We start from the raw sequence: 21,901 nt of genomic DNA on the forward strand, positions 1-21,901 counted from the left end.
CCCTGGGGATGGGGACAAGTCCAGCTCACCCGTCCCTGCCCTCCCTGGCACACAGGGGCCTGGTACTGCTTAAATGCTGTTTGTTGCAGAATGAATAAGTAATGAACAAACAGCTAGGAGTATGGGATGGGTAAGTGTGCGTCAAAGGTAAGATTAAAAGCTTGTAACTACTCAGGACAAATACTTTGAACAAAAGCTCCTCTGGCAGAGCTGGGTGACAGGACAAGGCCTGCAGGCGCAGCGCCGCTGAGGGGCAAGAAACACAGCAGGAAAAGAGCAACAGATGTAACCCAGCCAGCAAATCATCAAGAATCCCAAAGAACTGACTTTGGAATTAGAGGAACCTGGTTCCCAAATCCCAGAATCACCAGCTACTGGCCCCATGCTGTGGTCTTGGCAAAGCCGTGTACAGCGGGGCAGAGGGCAAGGGCTGGATCTCACCCACACTCAGCTGCAGGAGGTGTCAGGGCTGCACCGGGCGCCAGGGGTCCCAGCTCAGCGGCTTTTACCGTGATCCCCCACAGAGGTGGCAGAGAGGTGACCAGCAGCCCCCAGAAACCTGCATCGGCTCTCTGCACCTCCACCGCCACCTGCAAAGCGGAGCCAAGCAGAGCGGCTGCACCTCCCCGGGAGGGGAGATGGCACTGTTACCTCCATGATACTTGTTAACGTCCATTCTTTTTATGCCCAGTGCCTAGAACAATGCCTGGCCCATAGTAGGCGCTCAGGACATTTGCTGAATGAATTAATGAACAAATGAACGTATGGGCCAAGGTACTTAACAGGCACCACCCCGTCCTTTCCCTCCAGACAGCCTGTAAATCAGGTGCTGGTGGATGCAGTGGGCTCAGATACTGGTGGCAGGACCCTGAACTCAGTAAACTCTCACAACCCTAAGTCTGGAAGAAAACAGAAAGGAGCGGGGGCGAGGATAATTTCGGGCTGGAATGCAGCCTTTTTCAGCCAGCTGGGAAAAGCGATAAGGAGGTGGCCATGGGAACCATGGGAATCGGGGGGTAGGGGGGGAGGCCCATTCACACAGAGCTTGGAGGTTAAGGTTATGGCCCTGGCGGAATGCGGGCTGGGTGTGGGGCTGGGCCTGGGAGCAAAGTTCCTGAATGACTGGCCGGGCTGGGCCAGGGCCTCGGCTCCCTCCTGGGAACCTGCACAGCCAAGAGCAGTGTTTCATCAAAACAGGAAAAATCATAGAGGAAAAATGCGCATGTAAGGGGACTGGTATTTACAGGGAACGGCCCTGCCTTGACCCAAGGCCTGAAAGGATAAACTGGGGGGCAGGGGACAGAAAGCGGGGCACGGGGGGAGCAGAGCCCTCCCTGGTAAGGCCACCCAGGTCTGGGGGATCCTGGGACGGTATGAAGGGTGGCAGAAGGCAACTTGAGCCCCAGAAGTCACGCCCTCAGAGAAGGTTCTCCTGGCCCCAGGCTCTTGGTGACACACAGAACTTCCTGACCCGGTGTTATCTGTCCAGTGTGCTTCAGAAACCCGGACATGCTCTCCCTGCTGTTACCTATAGGGCAGGGAAGTATGGACTTTGGCCCAAAACACCTGGCAGGTAGGAGCCTCGGGATCCTGGGCAAATCCCTCACCAGCACCCAACCCTGTTTTCTTTCTTTGGAAAGAAAACACCCGGGTCCGCAGGGCACTGGGGAGGTCGGCTGAGATCATGAACTTGGATCTGCTGGGCAAACAGTAGGTTTTTCCTGGGTTCCTCTGAGCAGCTTGTGGATGGTAATCATCAAGGCCACATGAGAGCTGGTGATTGGGAAGAGAATGGACACACAATCCTGCTGTGTGTCAGTTTCCTGGACACACAATCCTGCTGTGTGTCACTTTCTTCCATATCCATACAAGGATGCTGGTCTCGCTAAGTGCAAGTCACGAGTTGCTGCTCCAGCGTGTGATGAAAGGCCCTGGGGTGTGCAGCCGTGCGGACCATCACCGCCCTCGCTCTGACTCCACAGGAGGCTCTTACCTGCTGTGCTTCCCCTTCAGGCCAGTGAGCTCTTCACCAAGATCTGCTTAAAACACCTCAAGGGCTGAAGGCTTCTTAGGACAAAGGTCACATTCCTAATCATGCCCTATGAGGCCCTCTCATGGCCTGGCCCAGCTGACTCCTCCAGCCTGGGCTCTTGCCGGCTCTGTCCTGCAGCCACTTCCACCTGGACAATGTGACCTCCCCACCTCAGGGCCTTTGCCCGTGCTGTTCCCTCCCCTCCCTAGTGAACCCTCAGCACCTTCCAAGTGAACCCTCAGCACCTTCCAGAGAGCCACTCAAACGTCACCGCAGTGAGGTCTCCCTTGACCTCTGGAAGACTCGGCCCCAGATCCCCCAGTGTTTTCCTTTTACCACCCTCACGCCGACTGTTGGTACAAATTTAACTGGATGTTCGATTTAATTGCTGAGAATGAAGCCTCCACGACAGTAGAGCTGTATTGTTCTCATTTACCACCGGATCCCCACCCAGTGCCTGGCACAATGACCAGCATAAATGTCTGTGCATAATGAGTGAGTGAGTGAGTGAACGAACAAACAGCCCAGGGGATGAACAGTGAAAAGGAAAGTACAGCAGGGAGCAGACGGGGGTAGATGAGGGCTGCCTGGGGGTTCCTGGGACCCCAGGAGGAGCGGGCTCAGTGATCCAACGGCCCTGGGGGAGGACTTGCTGACAATTCACGGACACTGTCTCATCTTGCTTCACACAATGCTTGGGTAGGGCGGCTATGACCTGCCCATTGTTACAGGTGAGGAAGCTGAGTCCCAGGGGGATGAAGGACGTGCCTGAGACCCCCACAGCGGGGAAGGAGTGGGGTCAGAGCTATGACTGCTCATTGCGGCACACAATGAACAGTCCAGACTCTAGCTTATTTCTAGATCAAATAGGGAGGGTCTCTTACACCAGGCATTCCTGCAAAAAAAAAAAAAAAAAAAAAAAAAAAGAGAGAGAGAGAGAGACAAATGTACAGGCATCTCCCTGAAACTGCTGGAACGGAGATGCTCATGCTCTTAGCGGGTAAGGACGGTGAGAGGAAATGAACTGGACCGTTGCAAGCTATCAGCTGAGAACCTACCCCAGCCAAGTCTCACCTGCCTCAGTCCATTTAATCCTCAGAAGAGCCGTAGGAAGCAGGCACTATGGTTAGGACCATTTTACAGATGAGGAAACTGAAGCTGAGAGAAGTTCCTGTTATTCCTAATTTAAGATGCTTAATGCATCTTAAGTCTCTTCACTGTCTTCAGTCTTCAGTGTCTTCACTGTGCTATTCCAGTGAACTTCAGCAAACATCAACAGGTCCCTAAGATCCACTAATGGCTTTGGGACCCCAGTGCTATTTTCTAAAAGACTTTTAAATGTCTCAACTGTGCATTTCCTGCTGTGGGGATTTCAGGGGCCCCAACCCTTGGCTACAATTCCCACTGCTGCCCGTCTGTCTGTAATGTGCTTTAGGCATTTTGGATGCATGGATTCGGTCTCAGGTTGGCCTCCACAGTCTTGTCTTCTGTCTCCTCGAGGGCGTGAATAAGGAGCAGTCATCCCGTCAGGGAGAATCAGGGAGAACGCTGCCCCACTCTCTTTGGGAAACACATCAATCCAAGCCAACGGGCTTTCAGTTTCCCTTAGTCCATGCCTAGAGAGTTTTTATATTCATTTGATCCTTCTCTCCTTCCTAAGTGCCATCCCTGCTCAAGAACCTGCTGTGGCTCCCCACTGCCTGATGCAGCACATGCAGACCCCAAGCTGAGTTCCTCTGGATGGTCCACAAACTAGGCCCACCTCACATGCCTGTCGTATCCCCTGCCTTTTCCCACTCTGCTATCCTTGCCTCCCGATCTCATCAAGCTGCAGAGCCCCTCACCCAGAATGCCATCCCTTCCCCGACCCCACCTCAACTCATTTCTCAAGTGCCCTCCCAGTTCACTCCTTGCTTGTGCACATTCTGTCTTTTGTCTTCTTTTCTAGTCCAGCCCATATGAGCCGACCTCACCTTTCTAAGAAGACTCTGCTTCTTGTGAGTTAGAACTCAAGTCCACCTTCCTGGACCGGGCATTCCAGCCTTGTCATGGCTCCTCCAGTCTGGCTGCTAACCTAGCCTCACCCTCAGTCCAGTTTCTCACAGAACAGACACACTGCCCACCCCCTGGGGACATGGGGACGGTAGTGGTGGGGATCACTGATAAGGCACCTGTCTCTTCTCTGGCCTCAAGGGCTGTCAAGTTCCCTCTTGCCAACAGGCCATGAACTCAGTCACCGGTCCATTGTCTTTTTTGTAAATTGAATAGGATATGACTTGCAATTTAATAAGTGGCATTTGATTAGTTGAAGGTCAGCATTTCTAAAACATCAAGTCCACGTGGAAAATGTGAATCAAAGAGGCCTCTTGGCAGAATGACAGGACAGTGTAAGAGCCAGCGGCTGCTGGCCTGGCCCCCGCCGCCTGCACCCAGGCCCGTCTCTGTAGAGCAGACTTGTGGGCTGCCCACAGCACAGACAGAACCCAGCTCCCTGCTCACCCCTGTCCTCATCGTGCTGAAGGTCACGGACACACCCCCCCACTGCACCCATGATGCGTCCTCCAGCCAGTTCGCTGAGTGCTGACAATTCACAGCTGCCTCTGCCTCTGGTGGGGCCTGGAACCCTGGCCCGGGCATCCACCCAGCTCTGCTCATCTCAAGGCCTCCAGGTGGCACTCTGGGGAGGGCCTCTCTGGACCTCGCACCAAGTTAGATCAGAGTATCCCCTGAGATCCCTGGGCGTTCTTGCTCAGATAACTCTTAATCACTTAACTGTCCATCCTCCTTGTTGGAATGGCCCCTCCATGAGAGTAGGTACCATCTCCGTGGTATTCATCTTGGTACCCAGCGCCAGCACAGCACCTGGCACACGGCAGGTGCTCGCGTTTAACTGTGACACGAATGAGTGAGCAAATGAGCAAGCAGAGCACTGGCTGGGACTGAGAGCATCTCAGCAGACAAGCTCTAGGGGGAACTTCTGGCCCAGCAGAGCCACCAGTGGAGAAGTGAGGCGATCACTGGAAGCTGTGTTCCCTGGAGCCAGACCAAGTCTGGGAGGCACGTGGCTGTGCTTCCTCTCTTGCCCCCACTGCCCTCCTGGAAATCAGTGTCACCATTCCTGCCCGGAGGTGTTTCCTGGTGTTCTGAGAAACGTCACTCAGGGGGAGGTGAAGGTAGGGGTGCGGTGACCTGTGACACTCCAGCCCACGGCTGCCCCGACCCAAGGCAGCCACCTCCATGGGACTTCCCAAGTCCAATCTCCCCCTCAGTGGTTTCATCTCTAAAATGGGGGCAGAGGGACCCTGATTCCAGCATCCTGAGACTCCCACTTCAAACGAGATGGGATGACTCTCCTGTACATCACACACACACATATCTTTTCTGTTTCTTAAATTGCTTTTGTAACAAATCTCAAGTGTAATGATAGCAACAAATCAATACTCCCTGAACCCCAAGAATGTACAGAATTTTCACAACCACGCTCCAAGGCGGGTACCACTTACTCCCCACATCCCACAGCAGAGGAAACTGACAAAGCCCACAGAAGCGAATGATCTGGCCGACTGAGCAAACAGCAGGGCCAGAGCACAAGCCCAGAGTCCCGGCTTGGGCTCCCCGCCTCCTGATCACTACAACGCCCCCAGAGAGGTGGCTTAAAAACATAGAGGCCAGGGCCCTGATTCCCCACATGACACTCTCTTGGCAGGCCCATGGGAATCTGAATTTGAACCAGCAAATTGCCCCAGTGAGCTGAGCAGACTGACTCCCGTGGGCCTCAGTCCTACCATCTGTGAAAGGGGTGACTTCTTCCCAACAGAGCCACTGGGGTTTTCACAGGAGGGAAGTGCTGGGTATGCGTCCTGAAAACAGCTAACAGGTAACCGGCAGAAGGGTCTACCGAGGAAGACACTCTGGGCAGCCTGACCAGCCCCTCCACTTCCACTCCCGGAGCCCTCAGGGCTAGAAAGGGACTCTGAAGGCCCGCACGCACGCCGTGGGGGTTGCAGCCGGGATTCTTCTGGCAGCTTCCAAACCTGAGGCTGCAGCAGACCCAGGAGTCGCTCACACGTCACAGAGCCTGCAGGGCCCGGGGCACGTTCCTACTATCACGTCTTCTGTGCAACAGCAGCACATGGTGAACCGGTTAAGCCTGTGAGCGGGTGGACACCGAGTCCACAGCCCATGTCTCCATGCTAGGACACCCCGGATGTGACACCGGCTGGGGCAGGGACGGCCACCTCGTGGGACTTCAGCAAACACACTCACAGTGTCACACACATGCACATACGTATGCACACTTGCACACACGGGCGCTTCTTTGACAAACGCGTGGCTCTCTCCAGAGGTCCTCTCCCTTGGCCAAGCCTGCCTGCCCGCCCTCCTCTGGGCTGTTACGGCCAGCGTGCGCAGAAAGATTCTCAAATGACGGCTGTAACATCGTCACCTGCAGGGCCAGAGTCCCGAGCGGTGGCCAGACTCAAGGTTCAGGCACAGAAACACCTGTGCAAACTACACACTAGTCACAGCCACGCGGCTGGCGGTTACCACAGTGGGGTGCCACGCAGAGCAACTTAGCCAAGTTTTCTCATTGAAGTTCTGCTGTCCCCCGGGAGTAAGGTACCGTCACCACCCCTGCTGATGACGCGGGTGACAAACCAGTGGTTCAAACTGGGGAGACTGCTCGTTCACTATACGACACGTTTTTTTCAGCATGCCCATCACTGACCTAGACTCTGGGGACCCAGAGTGGCCAAGGCAGGGCGAAGCGCTGACAGCGCGGTGGGAGGCTTGGACGCCAAGCTCTTAACCCTGGTCTCTACCGCTTAACCCCCTTCTCCACCCCAATGGCTCCTTCCAAAGGGAGACCTCCCTGTCGAGGTGCCTGGTGTCCACTGTGGGCATGGGGTCTGTAGAAAAACCCTGTGAGGACGTGGTCTGAGTTAGATGCCACTGGCCAGCCTGATCCAGGTCCTGCAGGTAAAAACACTGGCACATGGCACCCGGGCAGGTGGCGCTAGCGTTTCGAAAAATTAAAGACCATTTCTCAGTCTCACTCTCCTCATCTCTACTCCTTCCCCATGGGGCGGTCTTAGAGAATCTTTAAGCACTGGGGTTAAGGGGGAGACATGAGAAATACAACACTGCCCCCCAAACCAAATGATGACGATACACCTGATTCTGATTCTTTATTTATTTATTTATTTATTTATTTTTTTGATTCTGATTCTTTTCCTTTTGGCCAGTGAGGCCAAGGAGCCCCATTCTTCCAGAGGCACTAGAAACCCAGATTTTTATGTGAAATCTAATTTGGAATGCTGGCATTTAACTTAAAATTTTTTTAAACGTGAGGACCAAATAATCACACCTGTGACTCGGCAGAAATCAACCCTCAACACTACCAGTTTACAATCCCTGCTTTAGGTCAAGTCTGTCAGGAAGTTTCATAAACGGGGGAAGGAAGCGGAGGGGCCATGTCACCGAATTAGGACCTACTGTGAGGCAACAGCTGTGAGAGGTGTGTGGGGTCAGGGTTCATGTCCCCATTTGTAGACCAGAAAGTAGGCTCAGAGAGGTGAAGTGAGCTGCCCAAGGTCACACAGCAAATGGGCGGAAGCACCAGGATTGGGTCCCAGGTGCGCCAGGCTCCAAAGCCCAGCTGTCCCAGGTCTGCCTTGCAGCTCGCAACAGTGGCTCTGGGACAAGCTGAGTCCTGGGTGGCTGACTCTTCATGCTCCTGTGAGTGTGGGGGCAGGCAGAGGTCCAAGGAGGGTGACGCGTCTGTGTGACCCCACTGTGAGGGGCCTGACCCAGGGAGGGGCAGGTGGGGTGGGGCAGGAAAGAGGTGGGTGGGTGAACCCTCTCATTCCTCCTTGACTCAGGGTTAACTCAGCTCTGACAAACCACCTGGTTTTGAGTGTGCCCGAGTTGTGAGGCTCAGCCAACTGAAGCCAGCTTGGGGAAAGGCATTCAGGTCCGAGAGAGGGGAATAGCCCTAGGCACCTGGCTTGCGGGGTGAATCGGGGCGGGGGCCCCAGCTCCAAAATGAAGGGGCTGGCTCCATCCATCTTAAGGCCCTGCCAGCCCCTGTGTTTACAGATTCTTATCAGCCTGGAACCTGAGAACATACGAAAAATGGGACAAACCACCCCACCTCAGTTTTCTCATCTGTAAAATGGGAGACATAAAAGCCCCTACTTCCTGGGTTTGTTGTGAGAACTGAATAAGGTAATAGGTTTAAAGTCTTTCTAAACTCTTAAGCCGCATGTCATGCATTCATGATAATCCTTATTAATTAAGTTAATTAAGATCTGTGGTGCTCAGTCCCAGAATTACACCTGAGTCACAACGGTGGTCCCTTCCTCAGGGTTTCCCCAGTTTCCTGGTTCCTAAGAATTACTGAGGACACTCTGAAAGATGTAGATTCCCAGGCCCAACTGGACCAGACCTGGGGCTGGGAGGTAGGAGGCAGGGCAGGACCCAGGAGGTTAGGGAAACCTGCCAGTTCTGGAGAGAACAGAATCGTTTCACTGAAACTGAAAACCAGGCCGCTTGGCTCTCCAGGGTCAGGTGATCTAACAGAAACTATCACTTTCTAGGGGGCAGAGAGTCTTGACTTCAGGGGCTGGCTGTTACTTTGCCAGCTGTGTGGCTCTGGGCCTAGCCCTCAACCTCTCTGAGCCTCTGTCTTCTCAAAAGGGGAACAATTAGGCCTGGGCCTCTGGGTGGGGTGAAGGCAGAATGTCAGGGTCTGCTCCCTCCCAGGTCCCCACCTCAGATTCCAGGGACTAACAGGCCATTTCAAGCAAGTGGAACTAGTAGTGGGGAGGGGCGCTCGGAGCCTCCTGTTGGGACGGGCAGCTGGCTACCCACTCCCGCTTTGGGCAGGGCCTGAGCAACGTCTGATTTCCCAATCCGCAGGACCCATTCAGTAGGGAACATTTTCCATTCCCACCACTAAAGAAATAAATCCTTTCTGAGACACTTACACTCTTAGAAGAAAACTGAAAACATCCTCCAAACACAAAGAGAGATGGCCACGAAGCACCTGATCCCAGCCTACCTGGACCCCTCTGCCAGGTCTGGGAGGTCTCATCTTGTTTGGGGTTCTGAGCTGTTTCATGGGAGGTGGGAGGCGCGAGGTCAGTGGAGCATGGGCCCCACCTTCACGAACTTGGGATCTGATTCCAGCTTGACTAGCCCTTCTCTCCTTCCTTTACTTAATAAAAATTTACTGAGCACCCGCTGCGTGCAGACCCCGGGCTCGACACCAGGAGCCAGTGATGAGCAGCAAACAGATTCAGTCCCTGCTCTCAAGAGCTTGGACGCCATCGAGACAGACAGACAGATGTTCAAGGACAAACAGCACATACAGATCACTGCAAGTGTGCTAAGGGATCTGAAGGACAGATCCAGGTGTGATGACACGGCACAGCCAGGGAAGGGGCATGGGGAGGGGGAACGACCCAAATAAGACCAAAGAAGCTGTCTGGGAAGGTCTTTTTGGAGGAAGGGCATGAGTTGGCCAAGCTGCTCCAGTCAGCTCCTCCTCCGCACACTCCTTGCCTCCGTTTCCTTCCCTCTCGGTCCTCACCACAGTGGAAAATATTTGTGCCATTATTTCTTCACTGTCATTAAGCACACCTTCCCCACTACCCTGGAAATGGCACAACAGTAAAGACAATGTCAGTCTGTTTTCCCAAGACTCCCCCCCAGTAAATCTTTGAATGAGTGCATGAACGGATGAATGAACCCCGCTTCCCTGGGCCTCAATCTCCTCATCCCCACAACAGGAGTAACAGTACCCTTTGGCCATGTCGCTGGGAGATCCAGGGCACACTGCCTGTTTCCAGCAGGTGGGCCTGGTGCTGCGATAACTTGGAGTGGGTGGCTCATCAGGGAGGGGAGTTAGGAGCACGAGAGGAAGCTGGACCCCTCTGCTTTGTGAGCAAACCATTCGTGGAGTCCACCCAAGTCAGGGCCACAAAGCAACTTCAGAAAGGCATGCCAGGATATCCGGGGAGCCCCGCCCTCCACAGCATGCAGCTAAGCAGTTCCCCGGGGACAGTACCCACTGAGGCCGTCCCCGGACAAATCTTGTGTCACCCACTGGGCCGGTGAATGGGTGACAGGTTCCCGAGGATGCCAGGGCTGCCCTCTGATTTCTCGGCTCCTTGAAGCAAGTCTGGGAGGCTGGCATTCCTGTGCAAACACAGTCACATGTAGCAGGCAGGCGATGGGTGAGAGGAACAGAGAGATGGGACAGCAGCTTGAGCACACATGACCCGCCCAGTGTGGTGGCACCTGGGGCAGGAAGCCTTTCCCGACCACAGATGGCAGCCAGGGACAGTGAAGCGCCGTAAGCCCTGCAGGGCTCGGGGGGTGGGGGATGGAGAGGGTCGTGTCCTGCTCTGGGCCTCAGCTTCCCCACTGGTTACGTGACACCATTGATTCCTCCCTCAAGGTACAAACTACAAAGTGATGAGTGCTGCGAGGTGGAAGGGTGATTTCATCCCTCTCTCCCTGCACCAGGTTTTGGATTCGCCTGTGCACAAATGGTGTGCTGGTTGTCCCTTAAGCCAGCATTTCCCAAAGTGTGGCCCCTATGCCACCAGTGTGGCGTGGAGTGATTCCAGGCATTGCGGGGACCTGGTGGTTAAAATGGCATTGGACTTCACAGTGAGGCCGTTCCCTGTTCAGTTCTCATCTGAGTGTTCCGAGAACACCACAGAGACCGTCTCAGGGCGGGGCTCGCTGGCCGTCAGCCTCTCATCTCGTCTCCCCAGCACTTGCTAACACCCATTTTAACAGGCCCAGCCGCCACCTTAGTGGGCACCAGCCAGCTAGAATGAACAACCCTGCAATGATTTGTATCTATCTGTGGTAGGTGATACTATTTTTCCATTTTCAAAGATGTTATAAAGTTACCTTTTGCAAACAAGCATTAAATTCTAAAACTGAGTAGTTGAAAGAAAAGTTTATCGAGTCAGTAACACATGTTGGGAAATGTGCCCCCCAACTATGGAGATGGAACCAGAAGGGTGGGAGGCTGAAAATACTGGCTGGAGTTAGCATCTCTGCCAGCGATTATCCGCATCAAGGCCCGTTCCCTTCCTCTTCCTCCTGGGCCCATGGCCCGACCCGATGTCCTGGCTGCCCCTGGAATTGGGTGGGGCCAGGTCCTCGGTTCAGGACAAAAGTGATGGTGCCAAATCCAGACCCTCCACACACTGGGCCTCAGGGAGGGTCCTACACACTCTTGAGAAAGAGGGGTCATGAGACGGAAGGCAGCCGGGTTTCTCGGTGCCCGTGAGGGGCAGAGCATCCCCACTGCCTCTGGACTTTGCAAGAGCAAGAAATGAACTTCTGCTGCAAGGGATTTTAGAAACTGGTGGGAGAGCCAGCTTATAGTGAGGAGGGTGGGGAGAAAGACTGCTGATCAGTGAGGAGCGATCCAGGGGCAGCCTGGCACATGCCGCCGGATCCAGGTACGAAGGGTCAATGTCACCAGTGACGTCACATGGATGTCAGGCACCCCCGACAGGATGCCCTGAGAAGGACCCTCCACCCGAGACCCAATCTGACCGTGAGAAAACATCTGTCAAACCGCAGGATAATACCCGGACACGATTCTCAAGACTGCCAAGCTCATGAAGAACAAGAGAGACCGAGGAACTGTCCCCATTCAGAGACTGGGGAGACGTGACCACCGAATACAACACAGGATCTTGGCTGGGATCTGGAGCAGTAAGAGGACCTTAGCAGAAAACAAGCGAAATCCAAACAAAGTCTGGAGTTCTGTTAGTAACAACATCCAGTGTCAGTTTCTTAGCTGTGACAGACGTGGTGATGTATGTGTGAACCAGGGGGAACACTGGATGGGGGGATCTGAACTAGCTTTACACTTTTTCTGTAATTCAAAATTATTCCAAAATTTAAAAGTGTATTTAATTTAAAAAAAGAGACAAGAAAAATACCAGAACTGAAACATAAATTCCATGTGGCTGGGGGGACAGGAGTTGACTGTCTGGCTCAGTGCTACAGCCCCAGCTTCAAGAACAGTGCCCAGCACAGAGCAGGTCCTCAATAAATGTGTTCAATGAACAGATGACTCTGCCACCCCAGCCCGTCCCTGGCCTGTTGACTGGGGCTCTGGAGACCACGCAGACAAAGGGCAGGATGGTCAGCCCCACCGGCTCCCCACGGGAAGGACCACACCCCCAGCCCGGGTCCCCAGCAGGGGTTCGGCAGTCATCTCCTGCCCAAAGATGTACAGTGTCATTCAGGCCTGGAAACGGTCAGCCAGGCTCAGCCCCCTCTCAGGTACCCAGAGCCCCTCTCCCTACAAGGCAGCTGACATTAGGGGTGTCCATGAAGCGCCCCCACCCCCAGGTTCAAATCGAGGCAATAACACTGCCCTCCGGGGCACACAAGTGGTTAAGAAGGCCGGCTCCAGCATCACAGACAGAGGGTTCCCCTTGCCCATGGTCTGTGCCACCTTGGTCAAGTCCTGTCCCTTCTGTGCCCAGGATCCTCATCAGGCAAGTGGGAATGACACCTGGCTCCTACCCGATGTGACGATGAACTGAAGGAATCCCAGAAAGGCCTCAGCCTGGCACTTGATAAATGGGGACTATTGTGAACACTGTTGTCACAGCACAGCCCTGGGAGGTCACCAGAAAGAGACACCCTGAGGCCTGAAGGTATTAGAGGATCTGGAGGAGGGGGTGTCACTCGAACGGAGCTCTGGCCAGCCCTGGGGCTGCTGAAGAGGGAAGTGAGGCGCTGGGGCAGGGCTGGTGGGGCCATCCCAGCACCAGCCAAAGGAGGGAAGCCCGGCTGACAGGCCTGGAGGAACTGTGCCCCAGCCCGAACCTGGGGGTCCCTCACTCCTTTGCCTCTGGCTCCAAGTCCATGCCTCCCAGATCACGTCCCGGGAGTCCAGGGGCTCCACCCCAAGCCCCGGCTAGCGTGTTGTGGGTCACAATGGTATGTGTGACACACAGGTTGTACGCTGCCAACCACAGGCCATCATCAGCCCTCAGGAGGCTTTGGTTTGGCCCAGCAGAATGTTCAACAAAAATAAAACTGGACGCAGTTACTAATGATTTTCACACTATTTATCAGATTTTCATCATTTCCTGAAAAATTGGGCAATCTGCAGGGCAACAAGCCACAGGGAGCTGCCCCTTCCCAAAGGAGCATCGCTCTTGGATGGGCCCCAGCCCACACCAAGCTGCCCACCACCACACCTGCCCCGGCCAGGGGGCATCCGGGTGTGTGACCATTTGACCATTTTCTCTCCCACCATAGATTAAGGCCTTGGTGTTTGGGGTCACTGTGTGGGTGCCACTGAGGGGAGTCCAGCTCCGGGTCGAACTCAAGTGTTTTCATGTGAGTACATCACTGGTCCTGCAACCCCCAGGGGCCCCGGTTTTACCGTGTCCACCCTCCAGATGCCCCTCTGCTGAGGTCTACCAGGGCTCAGTGAGAGCTTGGGGACAGTGCCACCAGGCCACGCCAGACAGAGGGAAATGCATTCCATTTTCTAAGCACACTCATCCCCCATTCCACACAAGCCCACCTCCTCTTCATAAAACCCTGCAAGGAAAGTGTGAGCACCCCAATTTGCAGATGAGGAAAATCGAGGCTCACAGAGGCAAAGTGTCTTGTCCAGGGTACCGTGATGGGGAAACATGGGGAAGGGACTCAGATCCACAGGGATCTGAATGAGGACAACGTGGAGGTCTGTTCCTGGGGCGGCCTGGCCACATTCTCCAGGGAAGCAGCCCTCGGAGGGATTCGCAGTGTGGACGGACATTCTGAAAGGATGGCCCTCTGCGGAGCACTTTCCCCTGAAGATTTGGAGACAGCTGCTCCACACCACGAAGGTACCCTTGGACCCTGCAAAACTTCCAAACAAGTCAAATATCACCAGATTCCCCTCAAAGTTCTCAAGGGACATTTTGGTTAAATTCTACATGTCAGGGGCTCCTGGTGTGAAAGCAAGAAAGATGAGGGCAATGAAGACCTGGTGGGGAATCATCAAAATCGACAATGTCAGGGTACCAGCGAGGCAGGATGGCACCAAGGTCAAGTACCCTGGCTCTGGAAGGTGAACCCAAGTTCAAGTCCCAGTCCTGTACCTCCTCAGCTGTGTGCCCTGGGCCAGTCACTTCCCAGCTCTCACCCTTGCCTTCCTGTTTTAAAACTGAATGAATAAAGGAAACAACAGGGTGAAGAGGCAACTGTTTCACTGGGAGAAAATATTTGCCAACCATGTATTTGAAAAGTAGTTAATACCCAAAATACACAAGAAACTCCTTCAGCTCCACAGCAAAAAACACACACACACAAAACACAAAACAACAAACCCACAACCAAACAACCCAATTAACACTGGGCAGAGAACTTGAACAGACACTTCTCCAAATAAGACATACAGATGGCCAACGGGTACATGAAAAGATGCTCAACGTCACTAATCATCCGGCAAATGCAAATGAAAACCACAGTGAGATAGCACCTCACACCTGTCACAATGACTATTATCCAAACAAGCAAAAGATAACAAGTGTGGTGAGGATGTGGAGAAACGGGAACCCTCCAACACTGTTGTGCAGGGAATATAAACTGGTGCAACCACTATGGAAAATAGTATGGAGGGTCTTCAATAACTTAAAAGTAGAACTACCATATGATCCAACAATCCCACGACTGGGTATTTACCCAAAACAATTGGAATCGGGGTTCTGAAGAGATATAGATGTTCCCTGCAGCATTAGTCACAACAGCCAAGATGTAGAAACCATCTAAGTGTCCATAGGTGGACAGATGAATAAGGAAAATGCGGTGTATACATATAATGGAATATTATTCAGCCTTTAAAAAGGAAATCCTGCCATATATGACAACATGAATCAACCCGGAGGACACTGTGCTAAGTGAAATAAGCCAGTCACAGAAGGTCCGATACTACCTCCACTTATACAAGGTATCTAAAAATATTTAAACTTATAGAAGCAGAGAATAGAATGGTGGTTGCCAGGGGCTGGGAGGAGGAGGAAATGGGGAGCTGCTGTTCAATGGGTGTAAAGTTTCAGTTACGCAAGATGAATTAAGTTCTGCAGATCTGCTGCCCAGCACCACGCCTGTACTGAACAACACTGCATTGTGCACTTCAAAACGTGTTGAGGGGTAGATCCCATCTTAAGTGTTCTTACCACAATTTTAAAAAATTGAATCGACAGTCTAACTATCTTAGAGTTTCTTGAGGGGGATGGAACTGTCCTGTATCTAGATTGTAGGGGCGGTGACATTTTATAATGTCCTGAATTCCACAGAAGGGTATGCCAACAAAAGGGCAATTTTACTGTATGTTAATCTAAAAAAATAAAATAAAGAAAAGCAATGACTAATAATCATATCTATCTCATGGGGCCAGCGTGACTTTCAAGTCCAATGACACGACCGGCACAGTGCGCAACACATCACCAGCTGAGGGGCCGTCAGGCATTACTAATAACATTAGCCTCGCCTCCTTTCCTCCTCCGAAGAAATTCAAGCTCCAGACTGGAACGCGGGAGAAACGCTAACTCCGTGGAAGAACCACCGCGTCACCAGTCCCCAGCATTTCAGGGACCTGTGACTAAAGTCTGGTAACAGCTGGGCCTCTCAACTCAAATAAGGTTTCCACCTTTTGGGTAAACAGAATGTGCAGTCCGTTTCAAACGGATCTTGCTTCCTGTCCAGCTGTGCTGCCCGGCAGGTTCCAGAAGGAAGCGTTCAAAGGAAGGATTATACTGTCAGGTGTGAGCTGGTCCCCCGGGGGCCCCTTGATGCATCAGCTGTGTGACCCAACATCTTTGGGGGTCGAGTTCCCTGGTCGTAAAATAGGAACAGTGCCCACTCAGAGCGTGAGAGGATTTGTAAAGCCCCTTACATAGCCCTGAGCTCTCAGTAGTACAGGGAGTCCTGAGTCCTCCTGCCTCTCCCAAGGGTCAAGACTTTAAAAAAACCAAAACACAGTAGTGTTGTTGGGTTTTATTCCCCCCCTGTCCTGTACTTTCCCTGCATAGACAACCAATGTAATTAAGTTAACAGACCTACATGTTAAAGCTGACAACAGACAATTAGGCTAATTACCACTCCCTTAAAGGATCTGTTAGAACTGTGGTTCCCAAACAATAGTCTGAGAACGGATCCTGGCTGCCCTATGAACAGCAGGGTGGCTTAGACAGTAAGTTTGTGCAAAACTGGGCTAAACCAAGTGACCTCTGTTCCTGTTGTGCAGGACTTGTCAGAGCCTTAAGTAAGTTACACATGCATTGTGAATCTCCAAGCGGGGGACACGGCATTGATAAGCATGGACATAGAGATGCTGAGTTAGTCAATCGTACAGAGCAGGGCTCTGTCAATCTTACAGTACATCCAAACCACCTGAGGCTCTTGTCAGACTGCAGATGCAGAGGCAGGGTGGGCACTGTGATTCTGCACTTCCAACAAGCTCCCAGGTGATGCTGAAGCGGCTGGTGTGGGGACCACATTTTGAAGAGCAAGGATATCAATGGAAAGGTAACCACGCCTCCCTTACCAACAGCTTTACCGGTGAAGAACAGTCCCAGAATAGGGAAGCAGTGGGCTGAAGGTCATGCAGAGGTGACAGATGGGACCACGCTCTGCTCCCCAACCTCCCCTCCGAGGACTCATTCCCCCAGCACCTGGCTGCCCTGGTGTTCTCAGCCTGCTTCCTATGGGTTCTTCTGATTTACAGCAATCTTTTCAGTCTTGGCTTGTGCACTGGCATCATGTGAAGGCCTTTAAAAAACTTCTGATGCCCTAGGCCTGCATCTTCATATCCTGATTATTGGGTCTGGAGCACACCACCTGAGTGTGGGGAGTTTTAAAACCCCTCCAGCGATTCTGACAGCCAGAAATGAGGCTCACTGATGGAAAGGTAGTGGGTAAGCCTCACCCCAAGTGCCCTCCTCACACCCTTTCCGATGCCTGATGAAAACTGCCCAGCAGCAACTCCAAAATGAAATGTGGAAGGATTACCAGACGGGAAGTGGAACTCAATGAGGCCACGGTTGGCTCAAGCCAGTCTCCAGATACTACGGCATCAAGGTCAGGAATCCAAACTGCCTCGAGAGGAGAGATTTTCCATCCCCTTCCACATCCAATGAGCAGGTAAACACATGCTCGACTCTAAAGCCCCAGCGGCCGGAGTGGGAAAACCCGGACCTTCCAGAGTGAGATGCTGTACGTTGTCCTGAGACCACAGTGGGGGTCTTTAAAGTCAATTTCAGAATCAGGTGTCAGACCACACTTTCAGTTTAAAAAAAAAAAAAAAAGTTGATGACTTTAAGTTTCTTAATGAGCGCGGCTGGGAAAGGATTAGAGATGTGAAAGCCATGGAGTCCAATCAGGGGAGTTTGAACTTGGTGAATGAAGCGGAGAGCTTTAGAGACAAGCCTGCAGGATACACGTGGGGCTCTGAGCAGCAGAGCAGCGCTCCGACCCCAGTGCCTCCTGCTGACCCGCCACAGACTTCAACTCTGCTGCGTGTCAACCGGCTCATCAGAAAAGTGGGACAATGGCAGGGTCTGCATTGCACGGTTGCTGGGAGTTAAATGAGTAAAGATCCTTACCCCGGTGTCAGGCACTAGTAAGTGCTCAACAAACGCAAATTACTGGCTGGATTTTCACCAAATTTTTCCTCTGCCGTCTAATCTTTATTTCCCCTATGCCTTGATTTTGAAGTCTATTTAGATTTTTAAAAACTTGTGAAGTATGTGTTTCCCTCAGCGTCCCCAAGTTCTTTCTGGAATGAGGCAGGTAGAAACACGGGCACTTACGTCAGCTACTATCCGCTGAGTGCTGACTGTGTGCTCAGAGCCCACCGTGGGGGCTGGGACTTATGGGATGCAGGGAGTGAGGGGGTTGTAAGGATTTGCAGGGGCCCCCCTCAGGCAAGGCTGCATGGGGAGCTAAGGAAATCAGAATTGATCAGAGCCATGGGCCCTGTGTGGAGGTTGCAATCAGGATGTGAAAAAATCAGGTCAATTTTGGAAAGCAACCCTGGGATTCTGGAGGAGACCTGGGGTCTCCTGGAGACGACAGATGACTCGGAAGGCTGAGAAGGGACGGAGGTGGAACCAAGGAGGTGCAGCAGGGATGGCGTCATTGGCGAGTGACCTGTGCAGTTCCACAGGGTCTCCTGCTCAGCGGGCTGCGTCCAGGCTTAGCTTAATACTCTGCTCTCATTGTCCTGACATTCTTAATACTTTTCCAACAAGAGGTTCTGCATTTTCATCTTGCTCTGGGCCCTAAAAATTATGCAGCCAGCCCTACCCTGCAGGGACATCTCATCCGCCTCTACCTCTACCCTTCCAGGTGAGGCAGTCCAGGAGAGGCCAACCTCTCCTTAACATGAAGAAACTGAGGCTTGGAAAAGGTACGCCAACTGTCCCAGGGCCTGGATGGTCAGTGGCAGGGTGACAGCACACCCCAGGTCTTGGGGTTTCAACTCGGGGGCCACCATTGTTGGGGAAGTGGCCACCACTGCGTCCCTGAAAGCAGCGCTCAGGCTCCCCTGGGCCTGGGCTGCAGGAACTGCCCTCCCCCAACCTACCCCAGCCTGAGCCAGAGGCAGCAGGTGCTCCTGGCCCCTGCCAGCCGGAACTGGGTCCAGGCAGAGCCAACGCCCACGGAACTGGGACACAAGGCCAGTTCCACCACGGCAAGGTCCAGCGATTAACAAAACAGCGCACCAGGAGCAAAGCAAACACGAGTCAGCCTTGAAGGCCCAGGGTCCCTCCTCTGTACTCTGCCTCCTCCCCCACCCCCTCCACTACAATTTAGAGGAGAGCACATTTGAGGAAGGAAGTTGGGGGGGGATCTCCCCAGTAAAGGAAGATGCGGCATATCAAATCACACCGTGCCTCTGGCTTCCTCAACAGACTCTGAGAGACATTTCCTGGGCGCGAGTGTGGCCCACCACTCTTCTAGGCGCTAGAGTCATAACAGTGAACGACATCAATAGACATCTTTGCCCTCGGAGGCCCTTATTTGAATGCAAGGAAGAAAGGGAGTAAGTACAATAATTAAGTGAGTTACACAGTGTTAGGACATACGGGAGCTTTGATGAAATAACAGAAGAGGCGTAAAGAACGCCCCAAATTCATTGGGTGCTTATCTGTGTCTGATGCTGTTACACACATTGACTCAGTCAGTCCTCTCCACAATGGGCACTGCTCTCATCCCCACTTCAGACGATGCACACAGGAGGCAAGGCACGTGAAGCCCCACAGGCAGTCAGGAGACAAGGGGAACACCGATCAGAAAGGACAGGCGGTTCCTTCCCCGCCTTCCTGATCTTGCTCTTTCTTTTTTAAATTGAACTATAGTTGATTTACGACGTTGTGTTAGTTTCTGGTGTGCAGCATAGTGACTCAGTCATACATTCAGTTATATATTCTTTGGGGGATTAGCAGATACACACTACTAGATATAAAATAAACCACAAGGACCTACTGCATAGCACAGGGAACTATATTCAGTATCTTGTAATAACCTATGATGGAAAAGATTTTGTTCTGTTTTAAGGGTGCAAAAGAAGCAGGAAGCCTGGTCTTCTCCCCGGCCTCTGACTGGGAGAGGGGGGTCCGATCAGAGTATGCCCCTCTCCATTCACCCATAGTTTTTAAGAGATCTTACGGGGTTGTTGGACTCTCTGAGTCCACCCTTTCCTCCCAGAGCTAAGGCTTTGGAGCTGACAGTCCCCAGTTCAAATCCCAGCTCCACCAGCTCACCACAGCCTGGCCCCGGGCAAAGGAGCTTCCACCCAGCAGTCTCCCTTTCCTCTGATTTAAATGAAGATTGAAACTCCTTCTCACAGGGGACAAGGGAACAGACGTCAAGTCTGCACCCCCACAGTGCTTGTACATTGGTGGACACCCCACACACTCTGGATCACCATACCCCCACTCCTGGGACCCCAGGATGCCCTCCTCCCTTCTCCTCTTGAGGCCTGAAAGGGCAGAGCCACATGGCACCCAGCTCTGCATAGTGGGGCACATGGCAGAGGACTGAGCACAGAGCAGACACTCAGTAAACGTCTGATGAATGAACACCGAAGCGGAGGAAGGTGTGTGGGACGGTGGGTGGACCCTTCCTTAGAACCTGAGCCCTGTGATGTACAGATCTTAAGAAGTGCGGGTTACTAGGCTCATCCTCAAAGGTGCCAGTGTGAAGTGCTGAAATCCATTCTCACTGTTCAAGTGGTGGTATGGGCCTTCCAAGAAATTAATTATCTCATTAAGCTGAGGCCCCCAGGGAATCTGGACACGCCAAACCTCCAACTCAGGGGGCACAGGTCAGGAGTTGTGCATGACCTGGCACCTGGGCCCACTCTTTAGTCTTGCTTCCCTGAGGTCCAGGACAAGACCCTTAACCCTCAGGCCTCAACTTCCTCCTCTTAAAATGGCAGGGGTTAGGTGCAGAGTGAATGAATTAAACGCCCCAAAGCAATGTCTTCCCCAGCAAGGTCAAACTCACCAAAACCTACCGGATCACATGGAGATGGGAGTGGGGGCAGGAATTATCAGTATGGGTAAGGGGAGGCTTTCTGGAACCAGGAACTGATGTGCCAGCTACAGCTCTGTCATGGTCCAGATGTTAACTGTCCACATGAGGACTGCCCTTGAATTCCATCAGGGGGGCTCTCCTTGCTTTCAAACTACCCGGGGTCTTTAAGCGTGCATCTGAGACCCTGGTGCCAGCCCCAGGGCTGCATGGAAGGGGCTGTTGGTGGGATGACACTGGTGTCCGGGGCAGGCTGAGTACCACATCAGTCAGTGCAAGAGGTCCAAAGCCAATGTTCCCTCCAGGCCTAAGCCCCTAAACCCCAATATGCCCACGTGCCATGGGGGTCTCTGCCAGGCTTCTCTTCCCAGGAAGACTCTCACGTTATCCTGACTTCATTCACACCTGTAGAGAGGGAAGGAGCAGGCAGGCACCAGAATCCCCTATTTTGTGGATAAGGAAATGGCCTCATGGAGAGGCTGCTTGTCCACTAACATCCCACTTTTGAGCGCTACACCCTACTGGACTCTGAGTTAAGCACTTCCCATGCACTCAGTCCATGCAGGTGGGACTTTATTTTTAGCCCCAATGTGCAGGTGGTGACACAGAAATACTGAGAGGGCTCAGACATGTGCCTGAGTCATCTAGCCGAGCAGCTCAGGCGAGGTCTGAACCCAGAGCCTTCGCCCCTAACATCTGGACTAGAACGAGATGCTCTTGAAGAGGGCAGAGCCAGGATTCTAATTCAGCTCCTTCGTGCTAAAACCCTGCTGTTTTCCAGGCCGTACAGCCACAGTCTGGCTGCCTCAGGCCAGGGCATCCCCTAGGGCTCTGCACCTCAAGGGAAAGTCTGGTGGAGACCCCTTCTCAGGCAGGCTTCCAAAGGCGTAGCCCAGCACGACGTGGGCCAGGAGGAGGCTGACCCCCACAAAGGGCCCATTGTGGTGACTGCAGAAAGCCAAGGCCAGGCCCGGCTGGGCCCCGCGGCCGAGCCCTGCCCACAGCTCCCTGGCCTCCTCCCCTCCCCCACAGAGCCCCCATACCCAGAGTACAGGACTAGGGCTGGCTGGGGGACAGGCCTCCTGTTCGGCCCAGCCGGGGGGAGCCCGAAGCTATGGAAACATGAAACCCTTCAGCTGCTGTCTGGTGGGATGGGGCTGCAGACCCCTGGGGGCTTATCCAAGGTGCCCTGGACGCACCTGTCAGCTGGGGTGGGGTCCACAAAACGAGGCTCTGTAGAGGAGAGGAAGTGGATGGTTTGCTGGCTCCCATCTGCGGGAGGGAGGA

The 21,901-nt window shown here is 53.2% G+C and overlaps 1 protein-coding gene across 4 annotated transcripts in view; it reads right to left on the reverse strand.

The window, feature by feature from the left end:
• The window catches only part of ERGIC1 (endoplasmic reticulum-golgi intermediate compartment 1), a 99,897-nt gene that overhangs the window by 77,235 nt on the left and 761 nt on the right, over positions 1-21,901 (reverse strand). Inside the window, exon 2 of one of the 4 annotated variants that reach the window (XM_074350283.1) lies at positions 21,814-21,847. The exons of the other annotated variants lie outside the window; for them this stretch is intronic. Coding sequence (XP_074206384.1) covers positions 21,814-21,847 — 34 coding nt within the window. The remainder of the gene's footprint in view (positions 1-21,813; positions 21,848-21,901) is intronic. 4 annotated transcript variants of the gene reach the window in all.

This window comes from Camelus bactrianus, chromosome 22, assembly GCF_048773025.1.
Source record: "Camelus bactrianus isolate YW-2024 breed Bactrian camel chromosome 22, ASM4877302v1, whole genome shotgun sequence".
In the NCBI taxonomy this organism is placed as follows: domain Eukaryota; kingdom Metazoa; phylum Chordata; class Mammalia; order Artiodactyla; family Camelidae; genus Camelus; species Camelus bactrianus.